This window comes from Tachysurus vachellii, chromosome 7, assembly GCF_030014155.1.
Source record: "Tachysurus vachellii isolate PV-2020 chromosome 7, HZAU_Pvac_v1, whole genome shotgun sequence".
NCBI lineage: Eukaryota > Metazoa > Chordata > Actinopteri > Siluriformes > Bagridae > Tachysurus > Tachysurus vachellii.
Genome location: NC_083466.1, coordinates 8,867,239 through 8,884,797, shown reverse-complemented (window position 1 = coordinate 8,884,797; position 17,559 = coordinate 8,867,239). Strand labels below are relative to the sequence as shown.

The following is a 17,559-nucleotide window of genomic DNA, read 5'->3' as shown; positions in this document are numbered from 1 at the left end:
CCATGTTATATAGCTTATATCTCTTCAATTTCTTTAATTAACGTAATCTAATTTGACTATTTATTTACTATTATGATGCATCATGATGCGATAGACTGTGATGCAAAAATGTAACGAAATGTGCAATATCAGTATTATATTAATTATGAAAGTAATGTAATTGTATTGTTTAAACACCAGAAGTCCCTTTGCACAACCCATTTATTTAGAGACCATGATGATCACATGATCATGTCATTTCTTGGCGAGTCTGCCGTGTAAATACCAGGAATTATCTGCACTTGTGAAGTAAGCTATGAGGCAACAGCACTGGATTGCAATCTCCAGAATACATTATAGATTATATGGTTACACAACCACATTATAAACAGTTAAATAGTTCTCTTCGGTAGGTTTAAAACAACATCAGACCCACACTCACACTTCTGTCATCTATAGTACCTAAGAAAGGTACCTTAAAATGGCCATTTTAGTCGACTTTGAAACTCTACAGATAAAAAGCACATTGTTTAGCATTTTTTATGATATGCAAAATGATAAAAAAGGGATCTTTTCACTCATAATTTTTCTTTCCTCAACTTCTATTCAAATATTCATTCATTCATTCATCTTCTACCGCTTATCCGAACTACCTCGGGTCACGGGGAGCCTGTGCCTATCTCAGGCATCATCGGGCATCAAGGCAGGATACACCCTGGACGGAGTGCCAACCCATCACAGGGCACTCACACACACACTCTCATTCAGTCACGCAATCACACGCTAGGGACAATTTTCCAGAGATGCCAATCAACCTACCATGCATGTCTTTGGACCGGGGGAGGAAACCGGAGTACCCGGAGGAAACCCCCGAGGCACGGGGAGAACATGCAAACTCCACACACACAAGGTGGAGGCGGGAATCGACCCCGACCCTGGAGGTGTGAGGCGAACGTGCTAACCACTAAGCCACCGTGCCCCCCTATTCAAATATTCTTTGAATCAAATTGAATCAAATTGTGACACCAGTATTGTGACTAGAGCGTATTGTTGAACCCTTCTTATTTTCCATATGTATATTCTATCCCACTAGAATACTGTGTATATCTTTAAAGTCCTTGTTATGTTTTAGATACACTCCTACTCTAGGTCCTGTGCAGCAGTGTTGAAGCCTGGGGTTCAGGCAGTTTGCCAGATTGGACAGAGTTCTATCCAGGTTGGCATGAATTTGGTTGAATTGTCCAGGGATAAAAATATGCTTGGGTATGTGGACAAAAACTGAGCTCTTTTGTAAGGATTGATGTTTGATACTTTATATTGTTTACTGTATTTTTTTTTGTTTGTTTGTTTGTTTCATTTTTTTACACAGTTTTACTACGAAATAAATAAAATGTTTATTTATTTAAGGCCCTCAGTAGCAGATCAGACCCAAATGCAAGGATTCAGTACATGCACTTCTTGTACTTACATTAAACATAAATTATGACATGGAAATTTTGTTAATCTAAACAAAACATGACTAAAGTCTTAAAAATAACACACTTAGTCCTACATTACTCATCAGTAGCTTTAATCTCAATACTCGAATTCTTTTCCATTTGTTTGATTTTATTTGTTAGCTGTTCATTTTTGTTAGCTACCTTAATTTGGGTGAATCAGGCTGTGAGTTGATTGCTGGAGTTCAGGTCATAGAAGGATGCAGGGAGAAAGCAACAGATGCCATGCTCGAAAAATAAGCCCTCAAAGCCGTTGAGTGCCCCCACCCCCCAAACACACACACACACACACATATACACACACACACTGGCAGAGTATGAGACGCGCTCAAGCTTTCTGTGTTGCCGGTCAAACGCTCCTTTTTTCTTATTTTTCCTTTTTTTGCATTTGCTATACAGCAGCAGAAAACAATGGTCACCAAACACAGAAAGCGAGCCTTGCTTTAGCACACACATTTGAGAAATTGGTCATCTGTACTAGAAAGGAGTGGATTAAAGGGGATCTCATGTACTTTACTGAGTGAGATTGTGAACAGTTCACTTGTGCAGTAGTCGTGGAGGGACAAGCAACAAACAAGTATTGTCGGTATGCCACCCAAGAAAAAGGTAAGATGACCTTTGGAGTATTGCTTGTGTTTGTGTGAGTGTGTGTTTGTGTGATGGTTGATGAGGTGGGCTATGCATGAAGGTGCCATCTAAGGAGAGGGCCATCTGTTGCATTCAGACATAATCCATGTGAGCCTGAGCGTCTCCTCTTCACTGATTGTAGTTGCTATGTACTGAGATTGAGACTGTATTGTATATTGTATATTGTTTAGCTTATGGTGGACCTGGAGCACATACCGGAAACACTGGTCGGAAAAACAGCTAGGAATACACTGGATGCCAGTTCATCATAGGGCACCATGTCCACACACCCACATTCATATTGCAATTTTGCATAGCCAGTGCAATTACCGGCATGATTTTAGGACGTAGAAGAAAACCCAGGAACCTAGAAGAAACCCAGATGGGGTTTTATAAGGAGAGAAATTTGACACTAAGCTTCCTTTACACATCAATTGTAATTTTGCAAACAACATATTTTGCAACACAGGGTTATTTAAACTCCTTTGTGAGTGTGGAATTGTAGGCTGTAGTAAATGAAGGAAAATTTTTATTCAGTTATTATACAGTGAGATTTAATTCAGTAGAAATGTCTTTATAATTAAGTTGAAATCCATGGCCTTTGAAAGGTTTTTAATTACATACACACTGTTGTTGTTGTTTTTTTTTTTTTTTTACAAAGCAAACAGTTTATTCATTCTTGAACAGTAAAAAACACCATTTATTGCTAGATAGAAGGAAAAGTTTTCCTGGTTTTTGCAGTGACTCTATTTGCAGTCTCATAAGGCTGCTTGACCAAGAGGATTTTGCATTTGTCTCTCCCTCTGTCTCTCTAAATCCTGGACTGACCTATGTGATCTTAATCTCCTTACAGAGAAGCAATCATGACTAACAACAGTAGGGCAGTGATAGAGGGCCTATCTAGCTCAGTCTGGTGTTTCAGTCAAAACACTCATCATGTAGTTCGTTCATGTAGTTCATTGTTTGTTCATCCGTTCATCTGTAGCAACCACTTTATTATGGTCAGGGTTGAAGTGGTTCTTGATCTTATTTTAGGAACAGTGGGTGTGATGCAAACATATGGCTATCATGTAGTGATGCTCTCAACAGCAGTGAGGAAATCAGGATCTGGCAGCACCATGATCGGAAGAAAGTGAGAGCCAGAAGTTAGCACAGACATGTGACATAACATGTCCTGCCACTAAATAATCTAGGAATAATAAGGGAATACTTGTTGTGGTTAGAGGCTGATAAAATCAGCATATTTCTATTATACAAGTGTGTTGTGGAAACCTGCGCAGGTTACTTTACATCCTAAACAAGTGTTGAAGTCAGAACGTGGAATCATGGCAAAGTTCCAGTGCAACTGAACTGAATTCGGACTAAACTACCAGATTAAAATCTCCCTAAATTAATATGCAGGCAAACTGCCAGTGTTCATTTAGTCACAGGCAGGAAATTAGTCTAAATTTGTTTACTAAGGTGTTTTATTAGAATGTATTGAGGAAGTATTTTTCATGTTTGATCTACGCCACACAAGCCTGAGCAAAATATCCCACTTTCAAATACACATTGTTCTTAGCTGTTATTAGTCAGTTATTAAGTGTTAAATCAAGCAAAAATATCAATCAAATATATTTTGCAAGCAATGGGCCTCATTTGTCAAACAAGATGCAAACAAATTTATGTGTAAATCTTTTACAGGAGCATTTAAATGTGGCATTCGTGAAAATCCAGTTATTTAGGGGGAAAACGTATCCCATAAGAGCCCCTGAATTTAAAAAAAGAAAAAAGTAAATTAAAAATGAAAATAAATGTAAGAGTCTATCTATTCAATTAGGACAGAATCAATATTGAAATATAACAAGAGATGTTGCTGAAACTATACTGTAATATGCAAATATTAACACAAATATGTCTGAACATAGATGTCTCTTGTAGTATATATTGAATATACTACTACATATCAGATGCTATTCCACAGAGACAAAAGCTTTGTTCGCATGACTTCCTGATTGCCTGAATTTTCCATGTCATGACCCAAAGGAAGCGACAGAATAAGTAGCATGGCCTTTTAGCAGCCTGAGCAGCTTATATTGTTGTTTAATAATTCAGCACTGTTTTGTACTGTGCTTGGCATGACATTGAGTAGCAGGAGGTGTGATGCTGGGCGAACAGATGCCTATGGAATACAAGAGTTTAAAAAAAAAGCTCCTATGCATGACTAAGAAATTGGGAAACAGGCCTTGCTGTGCTCTATTAAGATAACACAAGTAAAACATATGAAATGAATTATACATACTAAATCACTACTGAGAACAAACTAAGAGTGTTAAGTGATAACCTGGTGAGCAAAATGTAATACAAACATACAGTATGAGTAAACACTCACAAAAGAGAACAGAGAAGAGAGAAGAGAAGACCTTGACCTTCTATATCTTATACTACCTTTAAATATCTATATTAACTCGATATTGATGCCATTGACCTCTTGTAGATTATGTTTAGAAATGTTGATTAAAAATAAAAAGTTCTACATTTATGTCAATAGCATCATAGTACATTGTAAATGATAAAGAAAGCAGAAAGCTCATCTGTGTCATGGCAGTCTGCACTTCACTTTAGGTTTTTAAAGGAATTTGTAAGAAGGAAATTGAAATGATTTGATATTACAGCAGTTTGACAAACACACCCACACAACTCATGACCTGTTTACTATTGTACTATTATGGCAGTGGTATATGCATAATTATCACTTGTATAGTTACCAGACTGTTTAATGTATTTTCTTTTGATTTAATGTCATCTGTCTATTTTTGCATTATATGGTGAGTATGACCGACCTGGACATAAAGAATATGATAAGTAAACATGGAGGTTAAAGGTATAGATATAGAATGATTTTAGGTTCACCTCTTTTTCTTTATTCTTTCAGGGTTCGGCGGACCGTCAGGACTCAGGGGCTACTGAGGAGAAGGAAAAAAATGCTCAGGTCCAGCTGGATAAGGCCAAGGTACACTTCATTTCATACAAAGGTGCAATAAATGCATGTATTGTTTCTACTGCACTGTCCTGTGGACATCTTTTATATACAGTCTAAAGAGCAGACACAACAATAAAGCCATTGCAGTGATTTGTGATGGGTTGTCTGGGATTGGATGCAATTGGTAAACTCAGTGGATTATTTATGAAGGACAATTTAAAATGTCATCATCAATGTTCTTAGCATTCTCATGTGAGACAGATCCATGACTGAGACAAAAGCGCAGCCACAATTTGGAAAAATCAGAAAATACAGTGGCAGAAAATAAAAATGATAAACACACACTAATAACAGTGTCACACAGGGACAAAGAAACAGGAGGGTATAAATATGGAAAGTAATTAAATGCTAAAATGAGAACTCATTATGGAATAGACCAATGATTAGGACAGGGATGAACATAATAGTGACCAAAACAACAGTCCTAGTAAAAGCACACACAACAGCAATCATGCTGATAAACATAGCGTTCAGGGGGAATTTGTGACAGGTGTATATTTTAACTCCTGGTGATATCCACCTAAGCAGTCACTGTAGAAAAAGACACTTACTGTAACTAATATCTGTAACTCTAAAATTCATGTTCACCTCAATCCTTTCAGGGCTACACTTCACCAATCACCAATTCACAAAAGAATTTAGGAGGTTGCATGTTTATTTAATGGCTGTTACTTTAACCTCTTGAGACCCGAATGTCCTCATATGAGGACATAACATTTTCTCACAACTTCATTGTCTATATATATTTATTGTACCAACCTTATATGAGGACTGTTAGGTATAATTCTTTTTCCAAACTGCTTCCTTGAAAACACTGATTAAATTTATTGTTATCAGCTATGAATTAAGAGAAACAGTCAGTAGAAATTGTAATGTACACAACAGTAGCGTACAGGTCTCAGGAAATTAAAATTACTTCCAAGTAATCTGTTCTAATGTAGGTGTTAGCTAGTTTTTCCTATTTACTCTTTTCTGTACTACATACCAAATACTAATGTGTTTCATTATCTTGTGTGAAGTAAAGCAGTGATTTTTGTGTATTGACTTGTTTGTATAATGTTATTCCTATTTATGCCAAAGGTATGGCAGTGTTATCTATATTTAAGTCTGATGTAATGAGTAGGTCCTGTTATATGCTCATACTGCAAACAACAGGTCCTATCCAATTAACCCAGTTCCAGCTGCCTTGTGAACATGAATCATATTTTTGAGGGACTAATTAAATCACTCAACCAGTCTATCCCTCTGGGGATGGTAAACACTTCACACTGCAAATTGGCCAATAATTAGAACAATTTGAATAGTGTGTGTGACACTACATGAAAGTGGTGCCTTGGTCCTCCAAAATCTCTTTTGGGATTTCCGCTCCAGATTCCAGATTATTTGGGAGAGTGACTCTAACTAGTAGCTAATACTAAACAATAAAATCTGCCACAAACAAAAAAGAAAAGTCTGCCCACTGGTTGCCATGATTAGTGGACAGGTCTTCTTGAATGCCAACACTGTAATGGGGCACTAAATCTGGACATAGCTCGGCTCCCTGTAGTTCCAGCACAACTACCCAGGCTTTTCCTTGGCTATGTTCTTGAGAAGTGTACTCTGTATGGGGAGAGAGAGAGAGAGAGAGAGAGAGAGAGAGAGAGAGAGAGAGAGAGAGAGAGAGAGAGAGAGCAGGAACAAGAGTAAAGGATGGGAAAAGATGATGAGGGAAATGTGGCATGGTGTGCCAGTTATGAGGTTAGCAAGAGGAATTTGCAGACCTCTCTTGGATTCTCAACACTACCTGTCTTGCTAAGAAGGTCCTTTGCTTGAGAGGCAGCTGGTGAACATGCTAGGTTATTGGGATTTAGCATGTGGCTGGATGCATTAGAAAAAGGGGCAGCAGGGGTGTAGTTGGATACAGAAGGATGCATGGGACAGACAAAACAAGCAGTTAAAGAATAATGATTTGCCCCAGTCAGCAACTTGACTTCCAACGTTTCAAGGCATTAGCAAAATAGCAAATTGTGAACTGACAGGTGCCCTCTGCCATTCTAGCTGAAGCTATTTATTGTCCATAAAGGTACTGTCCTACACCTGGTTCTGTTGATCTGTATAGTCAGTGTGCATTGTCCTGTGCATTTATTGTCCAGTGTGTTTATTGCACTATACTTGTCTAACACTTTTTTGTATTTGCACTTTATGTAATCCCATGGAGGAAGCCTGAGAATCCTTTACCATCTACATGTACTATTTTAAACAGTGTACCAACTATAGGATAAGTAAGGCTGTTGTACTGGGGTCACTCAGTACTCAGTACAAGACACCCAGCCTTTCCTTATCCACCTCTGAAAACTTGGTTCATGTAATCTGTAACACTTATCCATAGACGTGCTAGACATCCTCCTTGGTTACAGCTTTATATACAGTATATTTACCATTTGCGGTGTTTAATCTTACCCAGTCTTCCAAACTGCTTCCAGTGGGGGCTTAAATGGTAAATGATCTCTCTGAGCAGTCACCAATCTGTATTGTAATGATATCTAATCGCTTTATTTAATTCTAAAACAAAATTGACTGTGAGGCCTGAATTATGCTGTGACTTTACCTTATTAGTGAAATTCACAATGCCTATTAAAAAACAAAAACACATGCAGTGTTAACTGGAATACTTCACCTCTCATATGCCTATAATGCCATTTTTTTCAGACTGTATGAATTTAGCTATTCACTCTCTCCTCTTGTCTAAAATGGAGAATGTAATTAATTCACCTGATGGCATTTCACTGCTGTACATGGAACCTGAAGCATTTGAGTTGTGAATTAACCATGAGTATGATACAGCCAGCATTAACGAGTATCAGATTTGCTTTGACCTGAAGAGCATTAACATTGAAGAACACATTTTTTCTTGCTGTAGTAATAAATATTATACCATTATCATTATAACATTATAAACATTCTTATTTCTTATTACATTTGAACAATAGCACATGTAGTCAGTAAATGTTCTCTTGGAGTTCTGATCTAATTTGACTGCATTACTATGAATTAGTCAGCAAAGAGCAATCGTGAGATTTCACTCCAACTTCACTCACTCACATACTTCCAGTAAGTGCTTTAGCCTGATCAGGGTCACTAAACCAACACTGGGAGCACAACATGGGCATAACATGGCAATTCATGGGAAGTCCATTACTTGGCACCACAGAAACCAATGTTCACACACTCATTCACACCTAGGGACAATTTATCACAGATAATTTATTTACTGCTATGTTTTGGAGATTATAAGAAACTGGGGAACCTGGATGGAATCCACATGGAGAACTCCACACAGATATTAACCCAAGCTCACGGTCAAACCTAGAGATCTTGGCTGCCTGTGAGGCAACACACCACTGTACCAACCTCAAATTAATCAAACAAATTACTTACAATTCTGAAACCAATTGATTACTATGTAATCAGTTCTCAATTATCAGTATCATGGATAGTAGATTGATCGATTGACTGAAGTAGAGAATTATGGCTGTATTTCACATTTCAGCTATGGCTGTATTTCACATGCAGCTTCTCGATTACAGCTGATAACATTTCAGGTGTCAGAGACATGAGCTGAAAAACATAATCCCAAATGGGGATCAAATCTTCTCTTTTCACTGATATGTTTATCATGGAAAGAACTACAGTCAGGGCTAGAAAGAAATCAGCCCCATCCTCCCTTCTTTATATCCTTTTGTGTATTTTTCACCTTAAGAGGTAGTGTTGTGCTTAGTTACACATAAGTCAAAAATAGTCCATGAAAATTATTAACACAAAAAAATTAGAAACATGCAAATTTGTAACAGATATTTTTCTTACTTTTACATTTTTCCCTTTTAATTTATTTACATTTCTGGTTACCTAAAACAAGCAAATTTAATTGCCTGTTTCTCGTCGGCAGTCTAAACCTGTTGCATTTGCTGTACGCACAAACTACACCTACACCCCTGCCGACGATGACAATGTTCCTATCCCAGGACATGGAGTTGCTTTTGAGGCTAAAGACTTCCTTCATGTCAAAGAGGTGAGGACTAGACATTGGCCTGAGTTGCCATTTTGGACCATCTATATTATAGAAACATAAAAATGATTACACTGCATTCCCATCTTACTGTTTACAGAAATTCAACAACGACTGGTGGATCGGGCGGCTGGTGAAAGAAGGTGGAGAAGTGGGATTTATCCCCAGCCCAGTAAATCTGGAGACTATTCTCATTCGGAGAGAAGTGCAAGCCAGAAAGGCTGCCAAAGCTCTAGCCAAGTATAGTATATCTCTCCTTCTTTCCAAAGCAATCTAATGTAACCAAATAAGTCAATCACTGTTTCTGTTGTCAGCTGCTAAATACCTTTTGTGTAGCAGTGTTTCAAATATAGACATACTGAAGGTTTCTACAAATGATCATTTTTCTTGCTTGTCACTTCAGTAAAGCAGCAAGCTCTACCAAAGATGATATGAACTCAAAGAAAGTCACTCCTCCTCCAACAGGTGAGCTCAGATATACAGATGAATCACGGTTAACTTGCTGAATGCTTGCAGTGAATAAGCCTCCTCCTTTTTTTTATCTAGCCGAATGACTAACATATAACTAATAACTAAATCCAGAAAACTGCACATTTTATTAACAATGAGAAGTGAGTAAATTTTGTTATATTATTTTTTTTTCATGCTTGCACTAAATATAATCTATTTTCTCTAAATCTTACACTACAGTTCAGCAAGTGAAGAAGAAATCAGTAAGTATGTCGCTCTGGTGCTGTACCTCCAAAGCTAATTCCAGTTCCCCAAAATGTTGTGTTGTTATTGATGTGCCTCTTTTTTAATCACCCATAAGGTTCACTCTGCTTGTCAATCAGTTGACTGTCATCAAATAACTGCACTTATAGTTTAAATCCTAACATCTAAAATGTATTTATCTTATTTGTCTTATTTAAATGACTTTGGTAGGGGGAACAACTGGCAGCATATGACGTCGTGCCTTCCATGCGTCCCGTCGTGCTGATGGGGCCTTCACTCAAGGGTTACGAGGTGAATGAAGCTCTTTTACTGTCAGACTCATGGTTAGGGCCTTCGTTTTTTTAAATAGAATTCAGCTTATTATGGGATGTCTTGATGTTGCAATCGAATCCATACAACAAATGAAGCCCCTTAAATCTAGCCATCTTAACTCACTCCATTAGGACATATCATCTTATATCACTGTATCTCCAAACCAATGCAAGACATAATAAATGCAGTATGCAGAATTTGCAGAATGCAGAATTTTGTCATGTTTTACTCATGTGTGCTGAACAAGGGCTATTTGACATGGTGGTTATTGCACCCTCTGCTGTACCACTTGTATTTTGCAGTTTACATATTCAGTACATAACATAAGCAGAGGGGGCACGGTGGCTTAGTGGTTAGCACGTTTGCCTCACACCTCCAGGGTTGGGGGTTCGATTCCCGCCTCCGCCTTGTGTGTGTGGAGTTTGCATGTTCTCCCTGTGCCTCAGGGGTTTCCTCCGGGTACTCCGGTTTCCTCCCCCGGTCCAAAGACATGCATGGTAGGTTGATTGGCATCTCTGGAAAATTGTCCGTAGTGTGTGATTGCGTGAGTGAATGAGTGTGTGTGTGTGTGCCCTGCGATGGGTTGGCACTCCGTCCAGGGTGTATCCTGCCTTGATGCCCGATGACGCCTGAGACAGGCACAGGCTCCCCGTGACCCGAGGTAGTTCGGATAAGCGGTAGAAGATGAATGAATGAATGAATGAATGAACATAAGCAGATTATGTGCTGATTAACAAAAAAATAAATAAAATATGTGCGTTTGCAGGTTACAGACATGATGCAGAAGGCCCTCTTTGATTTTTTAAAACACAGATTTGAAGGCAGGTATGTAGTTACTTCATGTGAATAGAAAATCTTTTGCAATAATGTTGTGTTTAATCACGTTTTTAGTCGTTTTTTTATTTTTATTTAATTCAACTTTAAACGATATTGTAGTGTATTAAATCTATATGGTGAGAAATCTCTCTCTTTTGTCTTTTGATAGAATAACCATAACTCGAGTGATGGCAGACATTGCTCTTGCTAAGCGGTCAATCTTAAACAACCCCAGCAAACATGCTATAATGGATCGCTCGAACACACGCTCTAGCCTTGGTAAGATACCAAACTATACCCTGTGTCCTGATTAAAAAGTTATTAAAGTATCAAGAAATACTGACAATGAAGCAAAGACAATTCACTTTTATGACTTAGAATAAATTATAGTATTATAGTATTTTAGACACAATTACAGAGGATTACATTATGTGATTTAGGATTAAATAGAACCCCTTGTTTACTAAACTGTAGAAATAAGTACTGACATTCTATAGTAGAATCTAATTTGGTTTTCTTCACTCTGTTCCACATACTGCTTTAGATGCCGCTGGTATGTATTCCTCCTAATCCTGTTCCAGTTTGCTTTTTGTATGATCGCTAGTATTAATCAGAAAATTCTACAGAACCATTATACAGTTATATATGTATATTACATATATTTTATATCTAACAATCAATATAATCAATCTCGATGAATTTATTCAAATATAAAATGTATACTATGGCTACTTATGTTTTCTTTTTATATATTCTGGAGAAACTAATATTTTCACAATTAACTGAGTTTTTAGTTTTAATCTTGTGGCCTTATGCAAAATATAATCTGCAGATCTTGTATTATGTATATCATGGTTGATTGTTCCTCTGCATTGTAGTAGAAAAATAGCATATACAGTCTGTTAATCAATAAACTACAGGTTTCTGTTTTCTTTGAGTAGAAGCTATGACAGTCTCTGGAGCTGTTGAAGTTTTTTTATTTATTTATTTATTTATTTATTTATTTATTTTATAAATACTCTTTAAATAGGATATTCTTGTTTCATCTAAAGCACCTCTATGTGTGCCTGTAGCTCAGATCCAAGGGGAGATTGAGAGGATCTTTGAGCTTGCACGTAGCCTGCAACTAGTGGTTCTGGATGCAGACACTATAAACCACCCGCTCCAACTCAGCAAGACCTCCCTGGCCCCAATTCTCGTCTATGTCAAGATCTCCTCTCCCAAGGTCTTAATTCACAGTCACAGAGTAATTGTACTTAATGTAGATTTTGTAACTGTGGTTCAGTGGAATCTAGATAACTGCCAGGAAGCACCTGGGTACCAAGATTTTTAAGCCACAAATTATTACACAGTAATTGTAATAAAATACATGTTTTTCCTCAAACTTTCTTTCACAGGTTCTCATCAGGTTGGCACCTGTTTTGAATGACAAGGATTCGCAGAACATCCAGTATTCAGAGAATCACCTAGATAATGTATTTATCTCATAATGTTAACAAACTGATACATCTTAGGAATAACTGGAAAGCTTTTGGAGATGCCTGTCACCTGATATCTTGTAGAACATAAATAATGCGCATGATACTCAGGCATGTATAAATCTTGGTAGTGATGTTCACTATCCAGGTAACAAGCTCAATGTGTCTTTCCTCTGGAACACAGGAACAGTTGGATGGCTGCGGTTTGGTCTACAAAGTACTGTAGATCATGACTGTAGATCATGACACTCCTTAGCTTCAAAGTACACTGCTAGGATAATGGATTGATCTGAACTTAAGAAATATCAAATTCCAATACAAGATCAGTGATCTGGCCAAGAATGTGAGCTTTCAGTTCTCTGAGACTTTCTGCTGAAGTGGTCATTAACAGAAAGTCAATTTTCATTGTCAGATCCATCTTGCATGGTGTTATAAAGAGTTGTGCAAGGATGAGATCCCATGATGAGCTCACAGAGATGCATGGTTTTGCTATTGCCCATGTTTGTATTTTGCCCTATTTGTCCATTTGCCAGATCTTCTTGTGGAGGAAACTGCCAATGGTGATGTTTTAAAACCAGAAAGAATAACATGAAGAATTATGAAGTGATTAGAAATGAAGATATATAGAGTGAAATAAATTGAGTGCATAGTGATGGATAATGGAGGGTGGATAATGGTGGAAACTCACTTTTACAGTATTGCAGTAGTGAAAGCACAAGCCAATTCATGGCTAGTACCATGTAGCGATGAGCATATAATGCATCATAAATACACTCATCGGGGCAGAATAGATGAGTGAAAGTTATTAGGGGCATTAAAAAATGGCTTGTTACATGTTGCTCCAAAATGGAAACTCAGGGAGATCTATATAGAGTTTCAGGTGCAAATAGTGTTATATATTACTGTTTTGTGCTTTTGCATGTCTCAGGGTTCAGGATATTCTCACTGCCTCTAGTGGTTCTGAAAGGTGAAACAGAACAAGTCTTTTTTGTCTTTTTCTTTATCCGGTGCATCAGGTTCTCACCAGGTTGATAAAGACCAGAGGGAAGTCCCAAACCAAACATCTCAATGTTCAGATGGTTGCTGCAGATAAACTTGCACAGTGTCCCAATGTAAGTTTTCCCTGAAATTCTATAGCATTATATTTTAGAATACGAATGTATTTTAGAAAACGAATGTATGTATTTTTTTTTTCATTCCATAAAATTTAATGTCTAAGCCGAATTTAAATATATGTCAGAAAACGTAGGACTCGTTAGAGCAATAGACCCCACTGCATACATATAATGAAGAATATTAACTCTCCTGCAGACCACAGGACAATTTGACCCCGCTGGAAAGTTTAATGTGTCATAACTTGGGTTTTCTTCCACATATTTGCCTGATATTTACCAGGATTGTTCCAAATGATGAACTTTGCAAGTAAAATTAATTTTGTCTATTTTCGTTGAACTATGTGTTCGTAAAATAAATACTTTCCTCCTCAAGAGCACGGGGTCAACTTGTCCCAGCCACATTTAGTGGGGCAATAGGTCACACTTTTGCCCTTTTCAGCGCAATGAACATACATACAGACACAAAAATGCACACATAAAATGTCCACTAACACTCGCACCCAAAACACACACTCACACACCACACACACACACACACACACACATAAACTTGCACAGTGTCCCAATGTAAGTTTTCCCTGAAATTTTATAGCATTATATTTTAGAATACGAATGTATTTTAGAATACGAATGTATGTATTTTTTTTTTTATATGCGTTTCATCTGGGTTTTGCCTGAGCGCTTAATTAGAGACTTGCTTAATGTTATAGTGAAGCAACTGTTATTTTTAAATGTCCTCATTGAATTTGCACTGTCAGAGATTTACTTTTCATTGTTTTGCTATGCTACTTAACTAAAAAAATTAAGATATAAAATGACAGCAAAATGTTAGTTTTAAATTTTGTTATTAGTTTGTTTGTTAGTTTGTTATTGTTGCACTTAGCGTTACAGTATACACATTTCATTACAATATACACATTATCTTAATTACTTTCAGTACACCTTTGCTACAGATTCATTCTTCCCTCACATTTCTTATTGCTTTGTCATCCTTTAGGAGATTTTTGATGTTATCTTAGACGAGAACCAGCTGTCAGATGCTTGTGAGCACATAGCTGAGTACTTGGAGTCTTACTGGAGAGCCACTCATCCCCCAGAGAAAGAGACAGCCAAGCCTTCACAGGAGCCTATAGAGAGCACGGTACCCAGCAGCCCCACGCCTGCTAAGGTACACACATGCCGTATCGCAGTTTTTGGGGGTCCATTCGATTTTTTTGTTCCATTTTTTATTTATTAAGTAGTTGGGAGAAACACTTTTGCCATTATGTGTGTTGTCATTTGTTACTCTTTTTCTTTCCATCAATTAACACTATTTAAAGAAGACAGATATGAGGTAGAAGAAACTCTGGTGAGTGATAATGCAAACGCTCCATATGGGTGTCTTTTTTTAGGAAGTAGGCTTAGTCTTTAATAGGATGTCCTATTAAATAACAGTAGATTTGTTTAATTAATTAGTGCTACATAGAGTTTCCTCTTCCCCTATATTAAAGATATACTTTTCATTTGTATGCATTAACCTGACTGAAGATAATGGATGAATGGCATACAATTTGTTTGTCAGCTTTCCAAACTAAGACTCTCAGGAATATGAAGTGTCAGGAAGCATCGTAGAGGCATCAGTCTTAAAATGATCTGATCACTTTTCTGTAACCCGCTATGTATAACAATGAATAAATAGCAAATTCATAACTGTATAGGAACCGCAGGACACTCAGAAGACTTTCAATTATGCATCAAAACTGGACAAGTCTAATTCATCATGTGATGCTGCTTATTAATATTATGAATCCTATTTAGGAACACTTTTCAATCAATCATTCTATAAAATTTAATGTCTAAGCCGAATTTAAATATATGTCAGAAAACGTAGGCCTCGTTAGAGCAATAGACCCCTCTGCATACATATAATGAAGAATATTAACTCTCCTGCAGACCACAGGACAATTTGACCCCGCTGGAAAGTTTAATGTGTCATAACTTGGGTTTTCTTCCACATATTTGCCTGATATTTACCAGGATTGTTCCAAATGATGAACTTTGCAAGTAAAATTAATTTTGTCTATTTTCGTTGAACTATGTGTTCGTAAAATAAATACTTTCCTCCTCAAGAGCACGGGGTCAACTTGTCCCAGCCACATTTAGTGGGGCAATAGGTCACACTTTTGCCCTTTTCAGCGCAATGAACATACATACAGACACAAAAATGCACACATAAAATGTCCACTAACACTCGCACCCAAAACACACACTCACACACCACACACACACACACTCACACACACATGCACACACACACACAAATTGGGCATTGCATTTCATTAGGCCTCCAGAAAAAAAAGCTACACATTTGAAATTAATTACAGACAGTTTTTTTATTTTTGTTCCGAGCTAATTTTGGTAAAAATTATCTCAAATAACTCTAGAAAGAATGAATAAAAGTGATTAAATGAACAGATATACAGTAGCTAAAATCTTTTAAAAGGTGCAATGTCAAAGGATTCATTTTGTGTTGTTATTCTAATCTCTGACATTAGGATGAATCCAAAAGCAAGCGGACGATGGCTACTAAGAGGAAAGGATCTCTGGAGAACCAACTAGAACATCCCCAAAATGAGGAGCAGAAAGAGAATGAAAAAGAAGTAGTGAGGGAAGAGGCAGCTGAGAGGGAGCGACTCCTGAAGAGTGAGCCGAAGAGATCCCAACATATCCACCATCACCATCGTCACCACCACCATCACCATCACCATCACCGCCGCACCAGTACAGAACACACCGAACAGCACAATCACCACCCTGCCCACTTACAAAGCATGGACATCGATAACATAGCAAGTAAAAACTCAGATCCTCAGAGCCATCTTGCACTACTAGACAAAGAAGAATTGGACCAAACTGAGGCAACACAGATTACAATCCATAAAGACCAAAACCACCAACACCACCAACACCACCATCACCATCGCAAGAGCACAGACATTCAAAATGACTATAGACAAGACTATAAGCTGAAGCACAATCAGCGCAACAGGCAGCATAGTCATCAGAGACAGCTACGCTCTCCTAATGAACAGATGCTGCACTCTTTTCATGAACAGACACTGCCTTTACACCACTATGAATCATCTAAACATTACTACAGCCATGATCACTACCAGGGCCAAGAGCGAAACAGGGACAGGAACAAGGAGAGGGATAACGACATACATGATGAGGCTGGAAAGAGGAGGAGAGATGTATACATTCATCACTGATGTGGAATTGCAGTGTGCTGATGCTGCTATGTGAAACACAGAGTTAATTCCAATACTTGTACTGTACAAAGGTCTCATCGAGAGCATGCACAATGTAAAAATATTTTATCATGACATCTATTTACTTTCACTGGTAGGCTAGATCTTACCAGAATGCTTTAATGAGAAATATCGCTAAAAACAGTGCTTTGCAAGAAAAACCAATCAGTAACAAAGCGTCTATATGGCATTTTCACCGTAGCCATTTTACAGACGTACACTGTTTCAACAACCATGAAATTTAAACATTAGACAACCTTTTGCTTCCACACACTGCTTTAAGAAACTCCAGAAACCATTATATTATATATTTTGACAAAGCTTCTTTTACTGGATTTGTATTTATTGTCCACAATCTGGCATCCCAGTGATCTAATCATCAAATGCTGTAAATGTTGTTGGTGTAGTTTTGGATTTTATAAGAACCCAATACATGTAAAATCCTGACATGCTAGCTTGCTAGCATGAATCTAAAAATGAAAAACATTTGCACATTAAAAATGCCTCAGAGGATATCGACGTGACTGTTGATCGATTGGCACAGTACATCTATTGGCATTTACAATATGCACTTTGTTTGCTTTCTCTCTCTGTTTATCACTTCCATTTCTTACATTTTCATTCTTTCAGCTATATTCTTTCAGTCATTTGCAACCTCACAGGCT

The 17,559-nt window shown here is 37.5% G+C and overlaps 1 protein-coding gene across 1 annotated transcript; it reads left to right on the top strand.

Annotated features, from left to right (window-relative positions):
- The first annotated feature begins 1,967 nt into the window (after positions 1–1,967).
- cacnb2b (calcium channel, voltage-dependent, beta 2b) lies at positions 1,968–17,408 on the top strand. The gene is made up of 14 exons (XM_060873420.1): positions 1,968–2,081; positions 5,017–5,094; positions 9,050–9,172; positions 9,270–9,409; positions 9,573–9,634; positions 9,860–9,882; positions 10,094–10,174; positions 10,962–11,020; positions 11,181–11,290; positions 11,556–11,564; positions 12,085–12,236; positions 13,506–13,601; positions 14,602–14,772; positions 16,139–17,408. Exons 1-14 carry the CDS (start codon positions 2,064–2,066, stop codon positions 16,853–16,855), a joined length of 1,839 nt encoding a protein of 612 aa, XP_060729403.1. The 5' UTR covers positions 1,968–2,063; the 3' UTR covers positions 16,856–17,408.
- Positions 17,409–17,559: the final 151 nt, after the last annotated feature.

Coding starts and splice junctions, on each gene's coding strand:
- cacnb2b (XM_060873420.1), top strand. Junction 9,173..9,269: donor ACTTCCTTCATGTCAAAGAG/GTGAGGACTAGA, acceptor TACTGTTTACAG/AAATTCAACAACGACTGGTG. Junction 13,602..14,601: donor AACTTGCACAGTGTCCCAAT/GTAAGTTTTCCC, acceptor GTCATCCTTTAG/GAGATTTTTGATGTTATCTT.